The sequence below is a fragment of the Anabrus simplex genome, chromosome 6 (assembly GCF_040414725.1).
Source record: "Anabrus simplex isolate iqAnaSimp1 chromosome 6, ASM4041472v1, whole genome shotgun sequence".
Classification (NCBI taxonomy): Eukaryota; Metazoa; Arthropoda; class Insecta; order Orthoptera; family Tettigoniidae; genus Anabrus; species Anabrus simplex.
Window position 1 is genome coordinate 6974102 of NC_090270.1, and position 26929 is coordinate 7001030.

Consider the following 26929-nt stretch of genomic DNA (forward strand, 5'->3'; position numbering starts at 1 on the left):
GCCTAGGTGATGTACTGGTCCTCCTTCCCAGTAGTATTCCCAACCGAAAATCTCACGTTCCAGGACACTGCCCTTGAGGCTGAGTCCGAGGGTAAAACCAACCTTGGATGATAAACGGATTAAGAAAGAGTTTGAGTAAAGTCTATTTACTGTCAGAGTATTTGAATAGGCCTATAACCCTTCTTACTTTCACTATCACCCCTATAGCCAGTACATGATTCAACAATATTGGAGAGTCTAACAACTGCTGATATTGCACCTTTATCAGGATTTGGGCCGATGACCTAAGATGTTAGGTTCCTTTAAACAACAAGATAATTGCCTTGGATTTACTATAGGCTAAGTTTCCGTGAGTACGCTGTGCTCATAAAACAGAGAGTGCAGTCTGTTCTGAATCAATAAATATTTTATCGCTTGTTTTTTTTCCTTTTTCTGAGGTACAGGCCATGTGTCATGTGATGATTCAGTGTAAGTACAATGCTCTCCAGCCAGAACCGTAAACCATATCCTCGGCAGTTCACCAGATCTTACGGGAGCTAGCAAATGAGAGAGGTTCTGTTTCTGGGCGCCAGGAGCTCTGATAACCGTACGCTGCTGCAAGCGCGCGCCAGTGCAATACGATGTATGCTGTACTTTGCATCTTGCATGTGTTAGTGAAGCAGAATTGTTGATACTTGAGAGCGTTTCTTTGTTTTAAAATATGTGTTTTCGCGTACTTTTGAAGGTAAATAATTACGATTATAGTATAACATAGAATCTTTCAGTTACCTGTACTCATAGTGATTGCCGTATGTCACAACTATCTCATTCTTTCCAGGCGGTGTACTCTTAAGTCCAATTCTGCTAAAATAAGAAGGCGAAAACAAGCGGTACTGGTATAACTTACCAGGAATTTCCTGTGGATCCAGAACTGAAAATGAAATGACTAAAAGTAAGTTCACAAGATAAGTTTGATGCATTAAACATAGCTGTTTTGAGCAAGTGTGGCCTTAGATTTGACACGGGTAAAAAGTTAAAAATAACAATCGACTTAGAGTTTCTGGATGAGGCACAACGCTCTTCATTTGCTTGCATTTAGAGAATAGTTTCATCATACGTTCAATGGTCTAATGGTTATCAGTTAAGACGCGAAGTACAAAGAAACTACAGCTTTCAAACTTCCTTGAGGATTTGCTTGGTCAAGGTGTGAGGTTGGATGCGTGATAATTTTTTCGTAAATAAATTCACCACTGTCAGTTTGTATTTAGTAGACAGACCACAAATTAGGAAGCACAATAATCTTTTAGCTACCACAGGTTTGTCCTTAGTCAATGATACGCTTTCTTGAATATGTCCATTGGGAGTCCTTTAGTGTCTGGATGTGGCTTGAAGTGTCTTCTCCAAAAAATACGTCAAGTTTGACATCATACAGGAGCTGCTGTTTAATTGATATTTCATCAATAACTAGACTGCATAATAATTCGACCTTATTGAGATTTTCAGCTTCTGAAATAAACACTTGGATTTTTTTACAGTCTTCCAAAAGTAAGAACTGGACAGCTTTGTGACACTCATTCTCTTAAAAATACTTCAGCTTCTTAAGAGATTCCTCATGCTTTCTTAAAACGTCTCTGAGCTTGTTACTGGCCCGCCACAACTTACACCTTAGGGAAGTGTTACGAAGTGAAGAATCAGGAAAGTATTTCGTAAGTACTGAAACATATGGTTACGATAGCACCAACAGTAAGCTGCGTAAGGTATCTGATCAAGAACGGCTTTCATTGTTTTAACAAGGGGATTTAATCTCGAATTCGTTGAAGTGTTCTTCAGTGGACTGAGTCAAATGTCAGGAGCAAACGACATGCTGGACTATAGAACTGCTACTTTTAGTTCGAATAAAATTATAAAAACAGGTAATTTGTCTGTGTCCTCTACCAGAAACTCACAGGCACAGAGAATATAGTACCCATACAGAAGGTATTCTTGAAACATCCTCCACTCTACGTATCGTGGATGGCGCGCACGATATTCACCCATGTAGTAAAATAAATAATATTTATAATTTCATTAACTTCCTTTTTTTTTTGTTAGTTCGAAAATTTAGTGGAAGCATTTCACTTCTTTCAGGTCCTACGCAGATTACCATGCAGTTATTTTCTCTGGCGTACGTAGGAGGTTTCGTGGTGAAGAAGATCGTGGCTGAGGTATCCTGTGCTACTTGCAAAGGCAAGCTGATCACTACAAACTCCCATTACGCCCTAGTGAGTCTAATTTTTAAGTGCGATAAGAACTCCACATTCCATTACCCAAGGTTTATAGCACTTTTGTGTGTAATGCAGAAGATCATAGAGAGTGCTGTTACCGAAGACATAATGTAAGAGAAAGAAGTTGAGAAAGATTTGTTACCTGCTTTGAAATTCAGTAATTTCCTCGTGTGCACTGAAAGTTGAGACGTATACCTTCAGTAACGACTAAAGTGTTTGAGAAATCGAAATACCTAAACAGCGAACCCACACACTGCAAAATTTTGTGTGAGTGAAGTTTCTGCTTCGAGTCAAGACATGCTGAATCCAGCGTTCAGGGATTACAGTGACTCTATAATTTATGTACATAAAGAGTCACTGTATCAGGGGTCATCTTTCAGCGCCAAACGGAGAAATCTACAACTACTGCCTAAAACAAGCGAACAGGCGTATTGCAGAGGCTTAGAGGACATCGTAGTGGGCTATGGATTAACAATTGGCTCTTCATGTAATTATATCTGTGAGGGATAACAATAAAAATTACATTTGTTGCTCTCAGACTTAGAAGATTCTTTAGGCATTTCGTTGCATCATTAGATTCATTTTTGTACATACCCTATCACTTGATACCTTCAGTATCACTTAGATCATTTTGTTGTTTAGGTTCGCTGAATAGCTAACTTCAGTCACATTTTCCTTTTTTTCACAGGGTTTGGTCATTCCCAATTCTTACGTTGCAAGCAGACTTAAGTCGACTTGAACTTTATTGTTCTGATAATGGTTCAAAGCTCAATCAGGGAAAATGCAAGTTAATCCGCTTTACCGAAAGAAAATTCAAAATATCTTCAATTATGAATTAAATTGCAAAATGTCGATGCCTGTAAACTAATCAATGATCATATGGAACAACATTTAAAACAAAATTCTTGCACTTGAGGTGGGCCTACCTTCCAGAGACATTGGTACGTCCAGTTTCCAGGGAAGTCTATCCAAAATATTTCTTTGCGTATTTATTCTTGCAAAACTGGTATCTCATATAACTAAATGGAACATAAAGAATTGGAAAAGTCTTTGAAGTCTTAAAAGGCTACGTGATAATTTGATATTAGCTACCTTAACTTACAAATAAATCGCCCTGAATTACTGGAGAAAACTAACATTCTAGAGGTCTTTGGAAAGCAACTGGTATAGAGTAATACAAAGTATGATGACCCCGTGGGTTAGGGTGGTTATCACGTGCCAAAGGAGAGCAACCACGGGGCCTCTAGCTGAGTCTGGCACTGCTTGGACTAGCCTCCTCGCTGTCATCACCTCGATTTCTTCTCCCGAAAACATTATTCGGAGTGTGGACATCCTTTTTCCCTCTTGATTAGTGTTAACAGAGGATGGTTGCCTAGTTGTACGTGCTCTACTTATGAAAAAATATCAGAAAACGTGATGTACCAAGACGTGTAATATTCCTTCACTAAACTTGGCTTGTTTGACTTGCACTACTTCATTTGTTATTGAAATATCGGTTTCTAGTTGTAAACACATCCACCTAATGTAACATGATTTAATGCCGTCAATAAAACACCAAACAGTAAGACTAAGCTCACTTTATTCAAATGTACAGAAATTACACACTCATCCACAAAGACCAGGCTTCAAACAATAAGCCATTTTACAGTCGTTCATAGTTCTTTGGCGCTTTGTCAGATCTCATGAAACAACGCGATCGGTTCCTCACAGCTAATGACTAAGTTTACATTATCTTAAAACTATTAGGAATTCTGATCATGCAGGTGCAACTGTCCACTCAACACAATGTTTATAAGAGAACCACATGCAACTTAACCTATGCACTTTTGTTGAGCTTCTTGTTGCAGAGCTACCTCTAACCAATCGTCCTCTACTGACTGCGGGATGTTGGTGTATGACCTGACATGCCGGCAGCTGACATAACTCTTCAATCTGAAACAAAGTAAGACAATTATTGTGCAGCACTTGTTCTTTGTACGTCAAATCTCACTTTTGTCCTTATTTCAACATTGTACATACATATTAATTTATTATAGACTTTCAGAATTCAGTCTGTAAGCCTCTGTGAATTTACTAAACTCCTTCACAGTCTTCTACACGCAATTAGTTCTGTGGTTTCGTTTAGTTCCACACTTCTTATGTTTAAGTCATTAGAAACTGAGTCTAACCATCGTCAACCCATAATATTCATTGCTACTTCTGAGTTGTACTTGCTGACAGTTTAACTTGATATTCGTATCCTATGTTTCGGTCTCCTCTAGTTAGTTAGTAATGTTTTATTTTACACGGTGAGATGAAGACCTTCAGGGCTCCTCTTCCATCTAACAAGGCACTGAAGTATACGTATATTACATTGCACTAATTAGATTAAATCACATTAAATTAATAATGATACAGAAATAATGAGTGATGAAATGACATTAAATTGAAATAAATTAAATATAATACAAGGAAAAATTCTTAAAACTAATATCCTATTTGAAAAAAATGTAGTGCCTAAAATTGAACAATACTTGAATAATAAATCGATTAAGAATTTTTAATTAATCTTCTACCAGGGATCCATGACAATAGAATGGTTGTGAGTAGCAGCATCAAGTTTACAGATGATCCTTACTGGTGCATAAAATGTCTCCAAAGTGCGAATAGCGCTCAACCCTCTGATACTTTCGGGAAAGAGGCTCCACTCACAGCAGGTATATTACTGTGATTGAATTATCATAGATGGCAGTTCTATGGGTAGGTAAAGCAAGGGCCGACTGGTGTTAAGACTGCGATAGGATGAGAGGTATGAAGTAAGGTAAAATGGCTGTAAAGTATGAAGGATTTTATGGAGATGGCATAGGGGCCAAGATAGGTGGTTATATGAAGGAGTTACTTGGTCATAGCACCATAGATTATAAACGAATCTCACACATGCATTTTGACGACGTTGCATCTGCTCAATAACTTGCGCCCAGCGTCTCTATAAATCGTGTCACAGTAGTCTAAATGAGGAAAAACCTGAGCTTCTACGAGTTTTTCAGGAAATAAGTATTTATACCTGCGCAGTTGTGCAATGCAGAGAATGTTTTCGTCTACTTATCTTACCCTCCATAGTCGAGTCCATTATTTTACTAGATAACCAATTCTCCTCCGTTCACCCTACATGAAAGACCACACCACTGAAGCCTGTTTATAAGCGCAATTTCATGCGCAATTTCCTAACAATCAGCAACAAGCAAAATGCCAACCTAACAGCACCGCAGTGCCCCCACGTCTGTCTTTCTTCGACTCGAGGACACACCGGTTCTCCTGGAAATGAAAAGCAAAACCAGCCTCCTCATGCAAATGGGAATTACCTACAACAAATCTCCCCTAAGCTACGCAAAAGCGCAAATCAAAACGCATCTAATAAGTCAGTGTACAAAGGGGTCAGTCACAAAAGAATTATTTTTTCCCGACATACAGTCTATTTGCCACTCCCGTGCCCGAATTCGTTGTCACCCAGTCTCTCTCCGGTCATGGGAAGTTTCTTCTTCTAGAGTGGGTGGGTTAGACTCTATTAATTATCGTCCAGTCACTATAACCCTGTTTATAAAAACACTTATTCATATAGAGGAAGTTGAATTCTGGATTAATATGCACTTGGAAATCGTTAATAATAAACCATAATGACATAGTATGTAATTAACACACGTAATTCACTATTTATGTGAGGAAGATTACACTCAGACGAACAATGAATTGAGAGACACGTTTTGTTAGGCTATGAGTACTATTACAACACTATTTGAGCGTCATCAAGAAACTTATTTAAACTGTCAGTGAGAGTAGGAGAAAGTGTTGATAATAAGTAGGGCTAGGATTATGATGATTTTGCATTATATTTTTTGCAAGAGTGACACATTGCTCAAATATATACTGTATGTTTCATGAAAGAATGAGTTCAATGAAGTCTATTTGTTAGGTCATTTTCTTTCTGCATTTTTGCCATTTTTGACGGATAGTGCATTTCATGGGGAAATTTTAAGTCAGTTTGGTCATTTTTCTACTATTTTCAAGAAAGAAGGATAATTTTTTATGTTTAGTTATTTTAATTCTGTATATTACACTGACTGACAGAGCAAATGCAACACCAAGAAGGAGTGGTCAGAACTTTATGCCAATTGCAGGGTAGACTGACGTCGCTGAGGTATGCTCATGATGTGAAATGCGCCGCTGTTCTGCGCACGTAGCGAACGATAAATGGGACACGGCGTTGGCGAATGGCCCACTTCGTACCATGATTTCTCAGCCGACAGTCATTGTAGAACGTGCTGTCGTATGCCACAGGACACGTGTATAGCTAAGAATGCCAGGCCGCCGTCAACGGAGGCATTTCCAGCAGACAGACGACTTTACGAGGGGTATGGTGATCGGGCTGAGAAGGGCAGGTTGGTCGCTTCGTCAAATCGCAGCCGATACCCATAGGGATGTGTCCACGCTGCAGCGCCTGTGGCGAAGATGGTTGGCGCAGGGACATGTGGCACGTGCGAGGGGTCCAGGCGCAGCCCGAGTGACGTCAGCACGCGAGGATCGGCGCATCCGCCGCCAAGCGGTGGCAGCCCCGCACGCCACGTCAACCGCCATTCTTCAGCATGTGCAAGACACCCTGGCTGTTCCAATATCGACCAGAACAATTTCCCCTCGATTGGTTGAAGGAGGCCTGCACTCCCGGCGTCCGCTCAGAAGACTACCATTGATTCCACAGCATAGACGTGCACGCCTGGCATGGTGCCGGGCTAGAGCGACTTGGATGAGGGAATGGCGGAACGTCGTGTTCTCCGATGAGTCACGCTTCTGTTCTGTCAGTGATAGTCACCGCGGACGAGTGTGGCGTCGGCGTGGAGAAAGGTCAAATCCGGCAGTAACTGTGGAGCGCCCTACCGCTAGACAACGCGGCATCATGGTTTGGGGCGCTATTGCGTATGATTCCACGTCACCTCTAGTGCGTATTCAAGGCACGTTAAATGCCCACCGCTACGTGCAGCATGTGCTGCGGCCGGTGGCACTCTCGTACCTTCAGGGGCTGCCCAATGCTCTGTTTCAGCAGGATAATGCCCGCCCACACACTGCTCGCATCTCCCAACAGGCTCTACGAGGTGTACAGATGCTTCCGTGGCCAGCGTACTCTCCGGATCTCTCACCAATCGAACACGTGTGGGATCTCATTGGACGCCGTTTGCAAACTCTGCCCCAGCCTCGTACGGACGACCAACTGTGGCAAATGGTTGTCAGGGAATGGAGAACCATCCCTCAGGACACCATCCGCACTCTTATTGACTCTGTACCTCGACGTGTTTCTGCGTGCATCGCCGCTCGCGGTGGTCCTACATCCTACTGAGTCGATGCCGTGCGCACTGTGTAACCTGCATATCGGTTTGAAATAAACAACAATATTTCGTCCGTGCCGTCTCTGTTTTTTTCCCCAACTTTCATCCCTTTCGAACCACTCCTTCTTGGTGTTGCATTTGCTCTGTCAGTCAGTGTACTAAATTTCCGTGTTGAATATTTTGTATGATTTCATACCAGCATAACCTGTATTTTCCAGGAAACGGACACCCTCTTCCCCTATTCCCAAACTTATACGTACAATGGACCCGCCCGTATAAGAAGTACATTTGCCTCTCGCATAGGTATACCGCTTTTCAAGAGAGTTTAATCCTGATGTAAACAAATAAGTGGAGCAACTTGCCTATGCACGTGGATATCAACGTAGTTGATTGGAGAAGCAACCATCACACTCACTCGACTCTATGTGAGCTCGAAGAAAAGTAGTACGTCTATTTTATTTTATTACATTTAGAGTGTTTGGAAGAGTACGTAATAAAATTAAGACATGGTTTTCATGTATACCTATATATAATCGTATATGGTTTTGTTTTTATGAAATAGAGATTAAATAACGAGAAATGAAGGCACAATGCGTGGTGTAATACAGGAAGCCTTCTCGTAGTGAGGGAAAGTCCCAAGCTCTACAGCGTAGAGATAAGGTGTTGCATCTTGCAGCGGCAGTCAGTGTCAGTATTCATGGTGAGAGAAATGGAGCAAGAGGTTAGGATCATCGCGTGTAGTGAAGCACAAAAGAGGAAAACCGCACAGAAGTGACCATAGGCAGTGCATCGTGAATGTGTTCAACAAACTAAATGAACAGAATCGAGGTTTAGCAGTTTATTCAGAAGTTCAGATCTTCGCACTGTTGTCGTATGTGATGCGCAGCCTTGTACGTCCGAACACGAGAGGTTGACGGGGTGGAGGTCAGTACCACACGCTCAGCGAATCACAACTCTTTCTTTGACGGAGGCGTGGACATACCATGTTTACATCAGGATTTAACTCTCGTGAAAAGACATATAGAAAGCTGCAGCTAGCAATGAGTCATTGAGTTCGTGGTGTTTCTTCGAGCCGGAAGTGCTGTTCTATTAGACGCGAAGTTACGATATTCCTAAAGTGAAGCAAATTGTGTCTGTTAAACTAAAACAATTTGTTTCGCAATATGGAGAAAGGGTCTTCACCACTGACGGGACAATACTCTACTGCAAACTTTGTGACGTGAGAGTGGCCGCTGTAAAGAGGTTTACGGTTGAACAACGTGCATCGCGTGAGAAACACAAACGTGGTCTGCAACGACTTCAGGATGAAGGAACAGTACTACAACAGAAGTGAAGCTTCTTGGAGAAACCCATTCATCCTTTTCACCACTAATTGAAGAACTGTGTAGAGTGTTTCTTTGTGCCGATATCCCAATGAGTAAGTTAAACCACCCTAAACAGCACAATTTCTTAGAGAAGCACACGGGCAAATCCATACCGGATTCTTCTATGTTAAGGAAAATCTATGTTAGACGATGCTATGAAGAAACTTAATTTAATACTGAATATGCTTTTCCGTGGTTTCCCATTTTCACACCAGGTAAATGCTGGGGCTGTACCTTAATTAAGGCCACGGCTGCTTCCTGCCAACTCCTAGGCCTTTCCTATCCCATCGTCGCCATAAGACCTATCTGTGTCAGTGCGATGTAAAACCACTAGCAAAAAAAAGATGGTAGGAAATATGCTTATGAATGAAGATCGCTACCCCTGCACTGTCATTATTATCTTGTCGTTCGAGATTAAATTCGGCGTCTTGATTCAATTTCACTTACTATTACTACGATGCTGGCAGAATACACATCCTAAATACGGTACGTGAAATGATCTACGTGTTTCAGTTCTGTATTTTCAACCTGACATTGAGTTCTCTTAGGTTCGTTCCCTCCTGATTCACGTCATTCTTGGAAATGCTAATATTCACTGCACCTCCTTAGGTTGGTTCAAAAAGAAACGAACCCGAGGCTATAAAATGAAAACCGCTGAAAGGATCGCAATGTCATTGCCTGCGGAAGAAGGTGGGGTCCCTATAAGAGCGATGAGGTTCCAAACTCGCCGCTAGACGGCCACGGGCGCACACCCACGTGACGACAGAGCAAACACGCACATGCATCCACCGTCCACTGAGTGCACTCAGTCGTACTGAAAACAGTCAAATGGAGCTTTAAATGTTTTATTTTATTTGTTCACAAGTTGCTTTACGTCGCACCGACACAGATAGGTCTTATGGCGACGATGGGACAGGGAAGGCCTAGAGTGGGAAGGAAGCGGCCGTTGTCTTAATTAATGTACAGCCCCACTGCTTTAATGAAGGTACAGCCCCAGCATTCGACTGGTGTGAAAATGGGAAACCACGGAAAAGCACCTTCAGGACCGCCGACAGTGGGGTTTGAACCCACTTTCTCCCGAATACTGGATACTGGCCGCACTTAAGCGACTGCAGCTATCGAGCTCGCTAGGCAAGAGTGCGGGGGACGGAAATTCATAAAGCAATAGATGTCTGTTGCAAGGGGTCAAGGCGTAGGCCACACCGGCCTTGTCCAGCAGGTAGAAGACGGGCGATTTACGGTAGCAGCCATTGCCGCAGAGGTCGGAGTGAAACACCATCGTTAAGGAAAGACAGATTGAAATTTCGCACAAAGTGCGTCCAATGGGTGCCTCACAGTCTTCGTGAGATCAACTGAGTCGAGGGGTGTTCGATTTCCCCCTCAGCCATCCTCGAAGTGGTTTTCCGTGGTTTTCCCACTTTTCCTCCAGGCAAAAGCCGCAATGGTACCTAACTTAAGGCTACGGCCGCTTCCTTCCCTCATCCTTGTCTATCCCTTCTGATTCCCCCCCCCCCCCACAAGGCCCCCGTTCAGCATAGCAGGTGAGGCCGCCTGGGCGAGGTACTGGTCCTCCTCCGCAGCTGTATCCCCGACCCAAAGTCTCACGGTCCAGGACACTGTCCTTGAGGTGATAGAGGTGGGATCCCTCACTGAGTCCGAGGGAAAACCAACCCTGGAGGATAACCGATTAAGAAAGAAAGACAGCGGTGGCAACTCCACACCTCAGGCTATTGTTCGTTTTACTATGAAACGTGAGCAAAAATATAACTTATTTCAAGCCCTCCTCCCTTGTCATCGAAAGCTGGAGCTTATACCACTCCTGTACTTCTTGGAGGTAGTCAATAGACAATATTCACTGAAGCTGTGTCAAACGACTTAACTTTCCAATGTTTATCATTCTTGTTATAATAACAGAATTCAAACAGAAAGATCTGGAGGAGGGGGTAATTTACTTCCCCGCCGGGTACTGCCATAAATAAATACTAGTAGTTAAACCCTTTGCACTATGTCTTCTGGTTTAGACTAGAATAAATTTGTTACTTTCATTGACCAGTCTCAGTCTGATCCTTGGCTTTGACAATATGAAAGTGACTGAGGTTAATAATACCATTCCTTATGCAGCCAGTCTCTGCTATGAATGGTGTGAAAATATCCCTGATAGGGTTGGTTGGTGCTTGGCTGACTGGTATGTAATACCCGCTCTTCTGGCCCGTTGAAGAAAACAACGGGAAACTACCTCACTGATTATTTCCCTAGTACGCCTCTTGAGTGACACCCAGGCCATCGATGACAGGTGTTGACAGAGCTGTGGAGGAACAAACCAGCCTTATGGCTGAATGCCCAACATACCCATTTAAACCCTATGATCATTCTGCCCTCCCCCCCCCCCCCGCCAAGCATTTTTTTATTTCGCACCCTGGATTTACTGGCACGTAAAGGAACTCCTGAGGGACTAAGTTGCGGCACGCCGGCGTCTCGGAAAACCGTAAAGGTAGTTAGTGGGACGTAAAGACCAAGAGTTGTAGAAAATGAGCTCCGGGCCCAGGTCCATATAACACATTTTCTTCTTGTACGTGTGAAGGGGGTGTCCTCGAAGTTCAAAGGTCCGTGAATTAGTTAAACCACACCAAAATCCATGGCGCCTTCGCCTTCCAAGTGACCGCTGCTGAGTTCGAAGGCCTGCAGTTTACGAGATGACGGGAGGTTAGCGTGTCGAATCCTCTCGGCTTTCTAGACCGGCTTCACCATCTGACCGTCAATTGTTCTCACGTAGGCTGAGTGGACGTGGAACCAACCCTCAGACACAGGTTAAATTCCCTGACCTGGCCGGGAATGGAAGTAGGACACACTTTGTCTCTTTCTAGTTGCTGATACGTGTTTTCAAACCGGGCGAGTTGGCCGTGCGCGTAGAGGCGCGCGGCTGTGAGCTCGCATCCGGGAGATAGGGGGTTCGAATCCCACTGTCGGCAGCCCTGAAGATGGTTTTGCGTGGTTGTACCTTAATTAAGGCCACGGCCGCTTCCTTCCAACTCCTAGGCCTTTCCTATCCCATCGTCGCCGTAAGACCTATCTGTGTCGGTGCGACGTAAAGCCCCTAGCAAACAAAAAAACTTGCTTTCAAGATTACGTACCGTAGTAGAAGTTCTTTTGTTCCGTTAATTTATTGTGACTGAAGAACAAATTATACATTATAGAATATGTACACCTTCTCTATACCAACAACCACCCACAGTGATGATGAGCAAACTTACGAGTCACTACTGAGATAAATACTTTATCTCTTCTCTAATACTAATTTTTGTTGTGAAGACTTGTTCAAACAATTACTGTGAAAACGCAGAAGGGGATAAAACACCCCGGCTTATATACAAAGGAGGACATCGTTTTTGAAGTCCCAAAGCCGAACGTCTATTAAACCATGACCTCGCTACCACTGGACGATGCAGCGACAGTAAAATAGTGAAACCGAGCTCATTAGCTGCAGCCAGCGTCCAGTATTCGGGAGATAGTGGGTTCGAACCCCACAGTCGGCAGCCTTCAAGATAGTTTACCATTTTCACACAGGCTATACCTTAATTAAGGCCTATCCCATCATCGCATACCAAGAAAAACTGGCATAATCAGAGTTGTCAATTGGTTCATAAACTCTTTGATTTATTACTATGACATTATGACATCGCTATGACAATGGCTATGACTATGACATTATTACTATGACATGGACCACTCAAAACTTGGGTTAAGTTTGGAGAATATTTTAATAATCTGTATTACCTTATGCACTGTTTATTACTTTCATATTACAAGGTGTATTTGAAGCATTTAATTAAAGTATCATACATTAAAATTTAAAGTTTTGCCACTAGAACAGCTGACATGGAAAAAAATATTGAAAATTCAAACATATTCAAGTTTCGTTAAAATGATCTTCACAGCAATAAACTGTAGAGATTATCACCGGCATTTCTCCGGCTCGTCAAAATCCATGTCTTCGTACTTTTAGGGTCTTTGGCACATTTGTAAGCAATTTCTTACATCATATATCATCAGGATTCATTTGAAGTCCAAAAAGTAACACTCAGATTATTACACAATGTAGGCCTATAGACATCGAATTTAACTATACCAAACACTAACTTCTTCTTCTTTTTCTATCGCTTTTCCCACACCTGTGGGGACGCGGGTGCTGAGTAGCACATATGGATTTGACCCTGTTTTACGCCCGAATGCCCTTCCTGACGCCAACCCTATATGAAGGGATGTAATAACTGTTGCGTGTTTCTGTGGTGGCTGGTAGTGTAGTGTGTTGTCTGAATAAAGAGGAAAGTGTTGAGACAAACACAAACATCCAGTCTCCGAACCACAAGAATGAATCACAGGCGATTAAAATCCCCGACCCGGCCTGAAATCGAACCCGGCACCCTCTGAAACGAAGGCCTCAACGCTCAAGGCCTCAATGAGTCGGACTATACCAGACATTAATCATCATCATCATCATCATCATCATCATCTGTTTACCCTCCAGGGTCGGCTTTTCCCTCGGACACAGCGAGGGATCCCACCTCTACCACCTCAAGGACAGTGTCCTGGAGCTTCAGACTCTTGGTCGGGTATACAACTGGGGAGAATGACCAGTACCTCGCCCAGGCGGCCTCACCTGCTATGCTGAACAGGGGCCTTGTGGAGGGATGGGAAGATTGGAAGGGATAGCAAGGAAGAGGGAAGGAAGCGGCCGTGGCCTTATGTTAGGTACCATCCCGGCATTCGCCTGGAGGAGAAGTGGGAAACCACGGAAAACCACTTCCAGGATGGCTGAGGTGGGAATCGAACCCACCTCTACTCTTTGACCTCCCGAGGCTGAGTGGACCCCGTTCCAGCCCTCATACCACTTTTCAAATTTCGTGGCAGAGCCGGGAATCGAACCCGGGCCTCCAGGGGTGGCAGCTAATCACGCTAACCACTACACCACAGAGGCGGACCCAGGCATTAATATAAAGTAGAAATACGTGAAGTGTATCCTGTTCCTCACAGCACACTATGTGCTATTTCGTCTGCTAACAGTCAACCTGTACGATTACGTCAGATCTATTTGTATTTTTTATAATGTTTGGAGTTATTATTTCTACATCCTGAGCACATTTTTTAATTATTCTGCATGAAATTTTGAATCAGATTAGCAGATTTTTAATTAAAACCCCGGATCATGAATGTCCCTATTAAGGCCTATCTCACCGTGTCGGTGCGACATATAGCAACTTGTAAAAAGAGAAGCTATAATTATTGGTTCTGCGTAGACTAACAGTTACTTATACATACATACATACATACATACATACATACATACATACATACATACATACATTATCATTATAGACTCTTATGCCTTTCAGCGTTCAGTCTGCAAGCCTCTGTGAATTTACCAAACGTCGCCACAATCCTCGATTTGCAACTAGTGTTGTCACCCCATTTAGTTATATACCTCTTATCTTTAAATCGTTAGAAACTGAGTCTAACCATCGTCATCTTGGTCTACCTCTACTTCCCTTACCCTCTATAACAGAGACCATTATTCTCCTAGGTAACCTAACCTCCTCCATTCGCCTCACATCACCCTACAACCGAAGCCGGTTTATGCGTATAGCTTCATCCATCGAGTTCATTCCTAAATTAGCCTTTATCTCCTCATTCCGAGTACCCTCCTGCCATTGTTCCCACCTGTTTGTACCAGCAATCATTCTTGCTACTTTCATGTCTGTTACTTCTAACTTATGAATAAGATATCCCGAGTCCACCCAGTTTTCGCTCCAGTAAAGCAAAGTTGGTCTGAAAACAGACCGATGTAAAGATAGTTTCGTCTGAGAGCTAACTTCCTTCTTACAGAATACTGTTGAACGCAACTGCGAGCTCACTGCATTAGCTTTACTACACCTTGATTCAATCTCACTTACTATATTACCATCCTGGGAGAACACACAACCTAAATACTTGAAATTATCGACCTGTTCTAGCTTTGTATCACCAATCTGGCATTCAATTCTGTTGGATTTCTTACCTACTGACATCAATTTAGTCTTCGAGAGGCTAATTTTCATACCATACTCATTGCACCTATTTTCAAGTTCCAAGATATTAGACTGCAGGCTACCGAGCTCGATAGCTGCAGTCGCTTAAGTGCGCCCAGTATCCAGTATTCGGGAGATAGTAGGTTCGAACCCCACTGTCGGCAACCCTGAAAATGGTTTTCCGTGGTTTCTCATTTTCACACCAGGCAAATGCTGGGACTGTACCTTAATTAAGGCCACGGCCGCTTCCTTCCAACTTCTAGCCCTTTCCTATCCCATCGTCGCCATAAGACCTATCTGTGTCGGTGCGACGTAAAGCCCCTAGTAAAAAAAATATTTCATTTTTGTTTCATTCCATTCATAAAGCAGGTTAAGAAATTGTTACAAACGAAGTATGTAAAATATTAATATATTTATATTTCGAGATCACAGGGAATTTTAAATGGCATTTAATAGCGAACTCGGAATACAGTGAAACTTTTCAATTCCGGCCGAAGCTGGGACGGGAAAACATATCATTTACGTCTTACATTTCTTATGGAAGTTTATGAACGCATGGGATTGGTTCGGTGGCCTTCAAAAGAAAATTTGAAATAAAAAATATAATGGAACTTAACTCAAGTATGACGCGAGCGTAGCCGCGGGCAAAGTGCTAGTAAGAAATAAACTCTGACTCAGTGGCCCTTGGCCTAGCTGAGGACAGTGAGTAGGACACAAAACTCCAGCTTTGGATAAGGGTCCTGGATTCATTAATTCTAATTTTATGAAGTACGGGACTACATGTCCCATGAAACTGTAAAACTCTAAATTATGCAAGAAAATGCAAAAATATTGTCGTAATAAAAAATTGTTCTATAACGCTTAAGTTCTGGCCGGTGAGGGCAGATGACGTTAACAAAGAATGGCAGCGCAACAGGCACGTGACTCTCTGCCGAATATTTTTATTATCATAGGGTTACGAGATAAAGGAAAGTATATGCGGAGTGTTCATGATGATGATGATGATAACAATAACATGTTTGATGCAGCCTCCATGCCACCCTATACCGTACTAATATTTTCATTTTACATAACTGCATTCTACAGTACATCTGCTCTAATCTGTACCGCTACCATTCTTACCGCCTAAACCCCCCAAACCCCATGGCACTACAGCCCTGAAGGGCATTGGCCTACCAAGAGACCGCTGCTCAGCCCTTAGGCCTGCAGATTACCAGGTGTCATGTAGTCAGCACGACGAATCCTCTTGGCCGTTATTCTTGGCTTTCTAGACCGGGGCCGCTACTCACCGTCAGATAGCTCGTCAATTCTAATCACGTAGGCTGAGTGGACCTCGAACCAGCCCTCAGGCCCAGGTAAAAATCCCTGACCTGGCCTGGAATCGAACCCGGGGCCTCCGTGTAAGAGGCAGGCACGCTACTCCTACACCACGGGGCCGGCCTTATCGCCTAAACTTCCCTCAAAAAACAAATGAACAAATCCTGGATGTCTTAAGATGTGCCCTCTCTCTCCTTCTCGTCAATTTGCTTTTTATTGGCTTTACGTCACACCAATACAGATAGGTCTTATCGCGACGATGAGCAAGGAAAGGGCTTGGAGTGGAAGGAAGCGGCCTTAATTAAGGTACAGCCCCAGTATTTGCCTGGTGTGAACATGGGAAACCACGGAAAACCATCTTTAGGCTGCCGTCACTATCTCCCGAATGCTACCTCACAGCCTCTTACCACACGACCAAATTGCATAAATAAAATGCAAAATATCCGCAAGTTACGAAATAAATCTATGAAGTTCTATGTATCTACGCCGTCGAGGTGATACGAAATTCTAGAAATGTTTTGACTAGAAGAATGTACAGTTTGCTCAAAAAGTGCAATTTCTAAATTCAAAATAATAATGAAACTTTCGATCACAAAAGTGGAATATGTCACAAACAAACTGAGATATACAGATTGAAATAATATATCTGTAATGCATCACTCTGAGAGGAATATTCTTGAAAATATTAGTAAAATGTATTGGCATGTAGTCATTTAGACCACGTTGTTATGATAGATTGCTTTATGAGAGGTTCGTCATCACTTTCACTTTCCAATAGCTGATATACATTCCAAATCTAACTCTTAATGTGTCGGTTTATGCTCAATAACCTCAAAGTCAGATCCGTCACTTTCACCTTCCAACAAATTTCGCATTACTTCATTACTCATTTTCCGTAATGAAGTGAAGATGTCATATTTAGACACACGTTGTACTAGAAATGTATATAATCAATCAAACTAGCAGTTTCCCGCTGGCTCCGCCCGCAATATACAAAGTATGGTGTTGTTCGTTACTATCCTCACGGATGTATTTGATAAGTTTCGAGTTAATGAAATAAAGCACATGATCTGCTGCGGTAATAGAATGTAATATTATGTCAACAAAACACTTGAAAATACATCACACAGAGAAATTGAATTAATCGTTCCTTGGAATAACACTACGCGCCGAACTGTTAAAAAGTCCATCAAGGATCTTCGTCATGGAGACAAATGAACTCATAACTTTTCTCAGAATCGACCAATTTAAGTAGTCACTACCTCAAAACAAAGCGCTTGATCCACTGAGTATTTTAGACCAAAACGAACTGCGTACCTCAATTAGAACGAAAGATATGATTGCTTCAATGAGAAAAAATATTGAAGAAATGAGACGTCAAATTGAATGTGCACTCATAACTTTCCTCAGAATCAACCGATTTGAATAGTTAAGAGCTGAAATGAAAGAGCTCGATCCACGGAATGTTCTTAGGCCAAAATGAACCAAGTACCTTAATGAGAACCAAAGACATGATTGCTTTAAAGAGACAAAAATTGAAAAAAAAATTGAGGAAGGCGGAATGTGAGCGATTGATAGTACCTGATGACAAATCTGTGCATGAATACCTTTCAGTTAAAAAAAAATAATGAAGGAAATCGATCGGATAGAATGGCCGGACTGACTGACTTTAGTTTTCATATTTTTTTTAAAATAAATCAAATAACAATACAAATATACAGAAATAAATAAGTCGCACCGAACGGAAAACTACGACATAAAATGAAATAGAATAGCAAAGCAGAGCCGGTGAACACATGGTCGGAAAACTGTACTAATTTATTTCTGTGAAATTGAGCCCAAAGAGGTTTTAAATATGAACGAAACCGAACTCACGGCTGCTGAGAACGACAAGAAGTAGACTGGCATGGCATCTGTTGAAGAAATACGAACATCGAACAACAGGGAACAAAGTGTTGCCAGCTCTAGAGTTGAAGTCAGGTGATGCAAGTAATATTAGATTAGGAAATGAAGTTTTAAAGGAAATACATGAATATTCTTACTTGGATAGTAGAATAACCAACGATGGCAGAAGTTTAATATTGGCTTTATGTCCCGTTAACCACTTTTACGGTTTTCGGAGACGTCGAGGTGCCGCAAATTAATCCCGCGGGAGTTCTCTTATGTGCCGACACGAGGCTGACGTATCTGAGCCAGGATCGAACCTGCCAAGTTGGGGTGAGAAGGCCAGCGCCACTCAGCCCGGCAATGGCAGAAGCAAGGAAGGCCTTTCTGCTTACCTCGAACATTGGAGCATGGCACTCTAGCTCAGGAAGAAAGAGAATAGAAGCTTTTGAAATGTGGTGTTACAGAAGAATATTGAAGTTGAGATGGGCAGATCGAATCACGAATGAAGAGATACCAAATGGAATTGGTGAGAGGAGATCGATTTGTGTTATTTTACAAGAAGAAACCCAGGACTTGTTCAGTTGCGTTTTGAAGGAAGTGTAGGCGGTAAGAATGGTAGGGGTAGACCAAGGTATGAATATGACAAGCAGATGTAGGATGTAGTAGTTACGTAGAAATGAAAAGTTCGGCACATGATAGGGTGGCATGGAGGGCTGCATCAAACCAGTCTATGAACTGATGACTCAAACCGAAAAAATATTAACGGAGAAATTTGAAATTTCCTGTATTTTCCCATTAATACTGCCAAGCACATGTACACTAATCAAGTATATGACCCTAATGCACTCTCTGAATAACCCTGGACTTAAAATATCGAGTATCAAGAAATTCTATCAAGCCGTGATCTTCACACCAAATCGAAACAAACGGACAGACATTAAACTGAACTTTCTCTTGACTTTTGTACAGCTAATCCGAGATAAAACGAATTATGAGGCAACATTAAAATAGTATTTATATAGTTACTAGCTGATGTACCCGTGCTTCGCTACGGAATTCTAAATTGCATACCGAATTCTAGGTTAGGTAGTGTACACGTGAGTAAGACTGTATTAAATTGCATAGCTATTAACGTTACCCTAGAAACGTGACGGGGAAGTCACCAAACCTCTTTTCTTATGTGAAGACTCGGTTAGGGAATTTTCATTGTAATGGAAGGCCCTCTTGCCTATCATCAGTCACAATCAAGTTGGGGAGTTTTCATTATAATGGCAGACACTCACTCTCTACCTGCCTGTTTGCATCCTCAGAAAGACTGTGTTAGTGGTTTCCCAACTGAAATCAACATAGGTCATTACAATGACGCCAGTAGAAATGTCGTGATTAAAAGCAGTGCTATCATATGCAAAGTTCTCACTTTTAACGAGCAGTACTATGCTGCCGATCTAAAAGTTCAAAGTTCCAGAGCTGGAATGACCAGGCCGCAGACAGCCGCGAGCCGTGAACTCGCTTTAATTTCCGGGGGGAAGGGGTGGCGAATAGTGTAGAGTCCCAGGGCAAAAACTACGACCTTTCACTCATCTGTCTAATAGGAGTACCCGATGAGTCGGAAAATCTCAATTCACTACACTGGCGGGGGGGAAATGTCTATTTGACTTGGAGGCAAATTTTTCGTCCAAGCCAGAGGAGAACCCCCTCTTCGCTGCTAATTCGGAATAAAATGAATGTAGAATGTTATAATAGAAGTGAAGAGGAAAAAAACTTTTCTTAACAAACGGCTCTTTTCAGGGTTGAATTTTGAGTTCTTTTGTAAATTTCGGTGCTATCCTATCAGCGTAACAGAGTAGGGATCGAATAGGTGGAATACTATGATGAACCAGTGTGTTGCGTACCAGCAGTCTCAGAGATTGTATGAACCGGAGGAATGGCGTGCTAAAGAGTAAAGTAATCTAACTCTTCAACTATTTAACGCTAATATTCAGGCTGTTATACTGTGTACGCAATAGGAATTCCATCTTTCGGTGATGAATGGCAGCATAAGAGACAAAGAATATCACAACAATGGTCAATGCAATATTATTGTTGATAAATTTTATGAGCTTTCGATATCGTAGCCCTTCACATTTAGTTTTCTTCAGACTCTGAAATGCCACTCTTATCACAGTCGGTACGGTAAAACTGAATAAAACATAAATGATCGTGAATTGTATTCTCTATAACTTTTGTTATGTAGTACTTTTCGATAGGACCAATAACATAGGTATTTAAAAATTAAATTTTAGGCGCCTTCCCCTAAACTACCATTTCATTTAGAATGAATAAAATTGTTTATAGCTTAGACTGCAGTTTATTATTCCAAGATTCTATATATTGATATTCATTAAATTCTGTTTACCCATGTTCTCGTGGCTCAGCGTTGATATGGACTTATCAACAAAAATACACATTCATGAATATCTCTGTTATCACAGCCGGTACGGTAGTATTTATCGATAGGACCACTAATAGCATAAATATTTGAGAGTTAAATTTTAGGCCTTCCCCTAAACTACCATTTCACTCAGCGTGAATAAATTGATTCATAGCTTAGATTGTAGCGGCTCATTCCCCGAGTTTACATACCAATTATCATTAAATTCTCTTAATCCGTTTTCTCGTGATGCGTGTACAGACAGACAGACAGACAGACAGACAGACAGACAGACATTGCGGAAAAATAAAAAGTACATTTCCTTGTTACTGTGGCCATGACCGATACAGTAATACCATTATTATTGAATTCTGAGTAATGTACAGACAAAACTCTTATTTTATGTATATAGTTTTACGAGTACACCCACGTGGAAATTAATTTTATGATTATACAGCCGATGAACACTGGAAACTGTCTCAGAATATGTTTAATACATTTGTAGTGAAGTTAGTTTCTGTTCATAAAAGTTGAATATTTTGGAGAATAAGAGATAGGAATGTACAGAATCACTAAAAGTGGGCATATAGCACCACGATTGGCAAGGAACTCCAGTACTAGCGCTTGCAATAAAACTGAGCTCTCGAAACAGCATGTATGGTGCTAGAATAAGGTACTTGAGTTGGATTTGGATTTCACACTACGAGCAGAAGGCGTCAGCAAAAATGGTGGTGTTGATTATTGTTTTAAGAGGAAGTACAACTAGGCAACCTTCTTCTATTAACACTAATCAGAGATTAAAAATGGAAGGGATCCAACACTTCGAAAAAAAAAAATGAAGGTAGGTATCGGCCAAAAGAAGACAAGGGCCACGAAGAGCGTGAAAATGAATGACTCCCTAGGCTTCGCAACTTAATACCGTCGGGGTCGGACAGGAACACGGATAGAATAGATGAAGTGAGGAATTTGGCACAAGTAGTAGAAGTAATGCCAGGACTCAGCTCAGGGCCCCGTGGTCGCCAACCCACGCTCCGAAGTTGAGAGCCCGCGAGCCTCTTCCAGTCGCCTCTTACGACAAGCGGGGGATACTGTGGGTGTTATTCTACAGCTATCATATGTTATCTCTCAACTCCTACTGAAACTATTGAAAAAGCTAAGGCCGGGGAAATTCTGCATATCTCAATTTTATACTGGCAAGTTCAATAAAAGTTGGATTAGCAGTTTTTGTGTTCATTTAATATAATAATAATAATAATAATAATAATAATAATAATAATAATAATAATAATAATAATAATAATAATAATAATAATTTCGTGTGGCTATTACTAGCCGAGTGCAGCCCTTGTAAGGCAGACCCTCCGATGAGGGTGGGCGGCATCTGCCATATGTAGGTAACTGCGTGTTATTGTGGTGGAGGATAGTGTTATGTGTGGTGTGTGAGTTGCAGGGATGTTGGGAACAGCACAAACACCCAGCCCCCGGGCCATTGGAATTAACCAATGAAGGTTAAAATCCCCGACCCGGCCGGGAATCGAACCCGGGACCCTCTGAACCGAAGGCCAGTACGCTGACCATTCAGCCAACGAGTCGGACATTTAATATAAACACAATGGCAGACAGACACACAAACAATGTGGATATCATCTCCGCACGATGTACACTATCAACCCTCTTAAATCGCGACAAAATATCCAGAGTACGCTACCGTACATTGTTATTATATTATTAAAGGATCTTTATGATAAATAAACCAATCAAATGAAATCATAGGACATGATATGTACTTACATGTCTAATATGACATCCAGATGAAAGTCAAGATGGATGTTATCATTGTGAGGACTACAGAGGTTGGCCTTGCCGCAGCGTTGTGTGTATGGTTGAATCCTCCATGATCCGTGTGGTCGCTAGGCTCCGCAGCGCTCTGTGTTCCGTTGAATCCTCCATGATCCGTGTGGTCGCTAGGCATCATCGGCGTTTCCTCCGGATACAGGTAGGATTTTGTATTGGTCACAGTTCGCATTACTCTGTAGTTGATTTCATCCAACCTGACGTATCCCTCCAAGAAGTTCTGGAGTCTGTTGGATATCACCCACAATGAACCCGATTCGTCAATAGCAAATGTAGATGGCCACTGCATGCGATTACTGTCTTTGGTGAAAACATGTACATTTTCCTGCAGAGGTGTTCTCGTATCCCACCGAGCAATAGCATCCATGGAGTTCAAGCCCAGGTACATGATGCCTTGAGAATCAACCATCATTCCTTGGCTGAAAGAAGTTTTATTTCCCAAATCTGAAATTAGGCTGCGGATTCTTCCCTGGAGGTCCTTATTACGGAGGGCATACGTGCTGATGGAATACAATTTGTCGCTACTCAGTGGTGCGAAGAAGAGGGTGCGGTTCGCCCTCTGTGAGACAGGTGACAAGGCAAGTGCATTGATATTCATCCGGACAGGCAGACGCTTACCAGCAACCATTCCGTCCCAGAAGGGGTTGGCCTGCATTGTACTGTCGCTCACCTTCCAAGCCTGGCCATTCCGAGTGTTGAACACAATTATGCCAGGTTCAGTCTTACTTGCATCACTGATGTATATGAAACTGTCAGTGTCCAGCACGAGGTCGACCAGAATGCTGTCGTTGGTACGTGACAGAACTGAGTCGGGGAACTCTAGAACTCTTGGTCTCGTCATACTGTTCTGCAAATCGAGAACTACCAACTTGGGTGGACAACGTGTGTCAGGATGATCTGTCATGGTGTAGACAGTGCCACTGTCCAGCACCCACATCTGCCCGTTTGTGTCAATATCGATATTCTGCACGAACTGGAGCGCAGAGCAGTTACCAATAGTCTGCATGTCCCAACTGGGGAAAGGCTGCAGAACTGGCGACCCCCTGCTGCTGGCTGGAATGAACACCAGCGTGGCAGGAACGCCTGGTTTCCAACGGGGTACCGTGAGGTAAATACGATCTCGCCATACCTTGATGCCAGCCAGTGCGTTGTTCTCGGGCTGGTACTCCATCCTTCCCAGAGCTCTCGCCCGTGAGCTGTCATTCGGCCAAGCGAAGTCCAGCGAACGCCAAATGTATTCCTCCCGGAACTCTTGTACGCTGCAGGCCGCGCCGACCAACAACAACATCAAGCACCACTTCATGTCTGCACAAGACTGAGCTTTCCTTCACCTGCCGCTAGTGAACAGACCATGACGACCACGCCTCACACGAGTACGACGTCAGCCGACCATGGCCGAAGCGTGACTGGACTGGACTTCATTAGTATGACGTGAGGCTTCAAGGTGCAGTTTCCTCACATCTTTCACAGCCAGCCAAGACACAGCGAGGATCTACATTCTGTAAAAATCGACTATGGAGTGGCGGTTCAAACCAAGCAGAGTCCCTCCTTCGGTGGGGGTGGTAAAATATAACTACGGTTATCACCTGCCTGTCCTAAGAGACGAGTGGCGACCACGGTTCCACTAGCTGAGTCGGGCTCCCCACTTTCAACTTTCGTATGCACTTGTTCTTTTCCGACCCCGAAGGTATTAGGGTTGCAAGTCTTTTATTGTCACGCCCTTCGTGGCTTTGCCGATTTCGTCCTACCTGGAAGATGGTTACCTGACTGTAATAATCACCACCACCACCGTAAGTCCGGCAGACGTAGTCAGTTCATTCGGCACCCCATGTCGTACGATGTGGGCGAACTATTACAGGACAAAATTCCAGCACGTCGGCGTCTCAGAAGTAACTTTAAGCTTGTCATTGCGTTTTTAAACTACAGTTTCCCATCATAACTTAATATTATAATAAGTTGTGTTAATCTAGACAACATCCAATTAAAGGAAAATTATAATTACATTTATTAGGCCCCGCAATTACCTTTTAGAGGCAATGCTGCCATGTTTCTTTCCGAAAATGCTGTCGTTCAGAAATCTTATTTGCGGAGTTATAATTCACCAACAGAACGGTTTGGATTGATCCAGACTGAATTACTGACTTCTTCTTTCCAGGCCTTTCTTGGGCTAGAAACTAATATGGATTAACCCTAGTTTTACGGGCAGATACCTTTCCTGACGCGAATCCTAAGGGATGTGTTCACTGGTGAGTGTTTCTGTGGTGGAGCGAGAGGCATGGCCGGGAATTGAACTCAGGGCCCTCTGAACTGAAGGAGCCAGGTGAGTGAATGATTGACTAAATTTAACTGTAACGATGATTTTGTCATAAAATCAACGAGTGTTGCTGCTAAATAGCTGAGTGACTTAAGGCAGTTTGCTGCGATTTTAACAACACGACCTAACTCATTTTACATACAGTAAAACTTCGTTAATATGAAATCCAAGGGACCGGAAAATTAAGAGTTCGTGTTAAAAATGTCCTGTTAAACGAATACCTACGTTTGAAAATGTGCTGGTGCAGTGTATGACACTACATAACTACAGTAACTTGACGTAACTCACAAATTGTTTTCGGGAGAACAATTCAAGTATGTTTCGCTGGCGCTCACGGGAACCTTGATACTTCACGACCATCTCTATTCATAGCTTCCGTAAACTCAGCGATGACTTCGGATGTTTCAAGGCTGTTAAAATTATCAATTTCCTGGCGACTAGGTTGAATTACATCGTCCACCACTACCTCAAACTTGTTGATCTTCAATACTGTTTCTTTCCTTACTGTGCACATTATCGAAGCATTAAAGAATACAAGTTGATTGTTGACACTAACGTTTACGATTGACGATCTAACTGCACCAAGAAACGTCAACATCCAAATTAGCTATGGTTTGACAATGGCTTACTTTCAACTAAGCGTATTTCTGCAGAGAAACAATTTAAAAATAAAATTTTTCCCTTTGCGTAAAGCTAATGATCGTGACTATGCCTTTCTATAAATGAAAATCAAATATTGATAACGAACGATTTGTTTCGCAGAGCACTAATGTGACGTCACTTTGGTCACACACATTGTCGCATGACTCCCAGCATAATACATACGGTATTTATGTCAAAAGTCGGTGGCTCGAGTTAAGAGACATATGAGGCATGGGGCTAAAAAAAAAAAAAAAGTTGGTAGTAACTGAATTCGTGTTAACAGAGGAGACCTTCCATAAGAAATAATTCATTCCCTGCCGGGAGCAAAATTTTATTCACGGAGTGTTCGTTTTAGAGGAGCTCGTGTTAATGTGGTTTTACTGTATAAAAACATTAGACATGTTTAAGTTTGTAGCAGAACCTGAAATATTGTAGTATGAAATCTTGGTCATCTTTATGTAAACATGCATGTTTCATTGACACAAACCACGAAACTGTCGCATTCCTGTTCTAAATCACTCATTTTGCCATGCCGAAGACAGCCTGTGTAACAACAGCTGACGGTTCTGTGTCAAGTCTCACTGCATCGAAACACGACGTTCCATTTAAAACTGAGGCAAAAAATACTATTTTTAAATAGGTATTTTACTGCAGAGTGAGCATTGCCATGGAGCGGTACGGTACTCCGTAGTGGCAAAGAAATCACTCCTTTCATCCTTAAAAACAGATGTGATATACTGTTGTTGTTGTTGTTGTTTGAGTCATCAGTCCATAGACTGGTTTGATGCAGCTTCCATGCCACCCTGTCCTGTGCTAACCTTTCCATTTCTACGTAGCCTCCTACATCTGCTCTAATCTGCTTGTCATATTCATATTTTGGTCCACCCCTGCCGTTCTTACCACCTACACTTCCTTCAAAAACCAACTGAACAAGTCCTGAGTGTCTTAAGATGTGTCCTATCATTCTCTATCTTCTTCTCTTCAAATTTAGCCAAATCGATCTCCTCTAACCAATTCGATTCGGTATCTCTTCATTCGTGATTCGATCTATCCATCTCACCTTCACCAATTTTCTGTAACACCACATTTCAAAAGCTTCTATTCTCTTTCTTTCTGAGCTGTGATATATTACCCATTTGAAACCTGTATAATTATGTTAGACTTCTGTTTTTATAACTATTACTGTGATGTTTTGCAATTATATTCCATTCTCTTTGTTGACTTGCTTTTCTTGAGCAGTACTGACAACCACTTCAAAGGTTGTTGGTGGTGATGATTATTGTTTTAAGATGAAGGACAACCATCCTCTATTCAGAACAGAAATGGAAGAGGTTCGACACTTCGGCGAAAGAAAGAGAAGGGCCACGTGCCTCACAAACCTAATAACATCGGGGTCGGAGAAGAACAAGAGAGGTCGGAGCGAGGAGCCTGAGGAAACTCGTGGTTGCGAACCCAGGCTCCTGGGGGTCGGCTTTACTGCTG

The 26929-nt window shown here is 42.3% G+C and overlaps 1 protein-coding gene across 1 annotated transcript; it reads right to left on the reverse strand.

Annotated features, from left to right (window-relative positions):
• Positions 1-3805: 3805 nt before the first annotated feature.
• LOC136876042 (protein yellow) lies at positions 3806-23889 on the reverse strand. The gene is made up of 2 exons (XM_067149661.2): positions 22429-23889; positions 3806-4175 (listed from the first exon to the last, which is right to left on the reverse strand). The coding sequence occupies exon 1, from the start codon at positions 23792-23794 to the stop codon at positions 22433-22435; it is 1362 nt and encodes a 453-aa protein (XP_067005762.2). The 5' UTR covers positions 23795-23889; the 3' UTR covers positions 3806-4175; positions 22429-22432.
• Positions 23890-26929: the final 3040 nt, after the last annotated feature.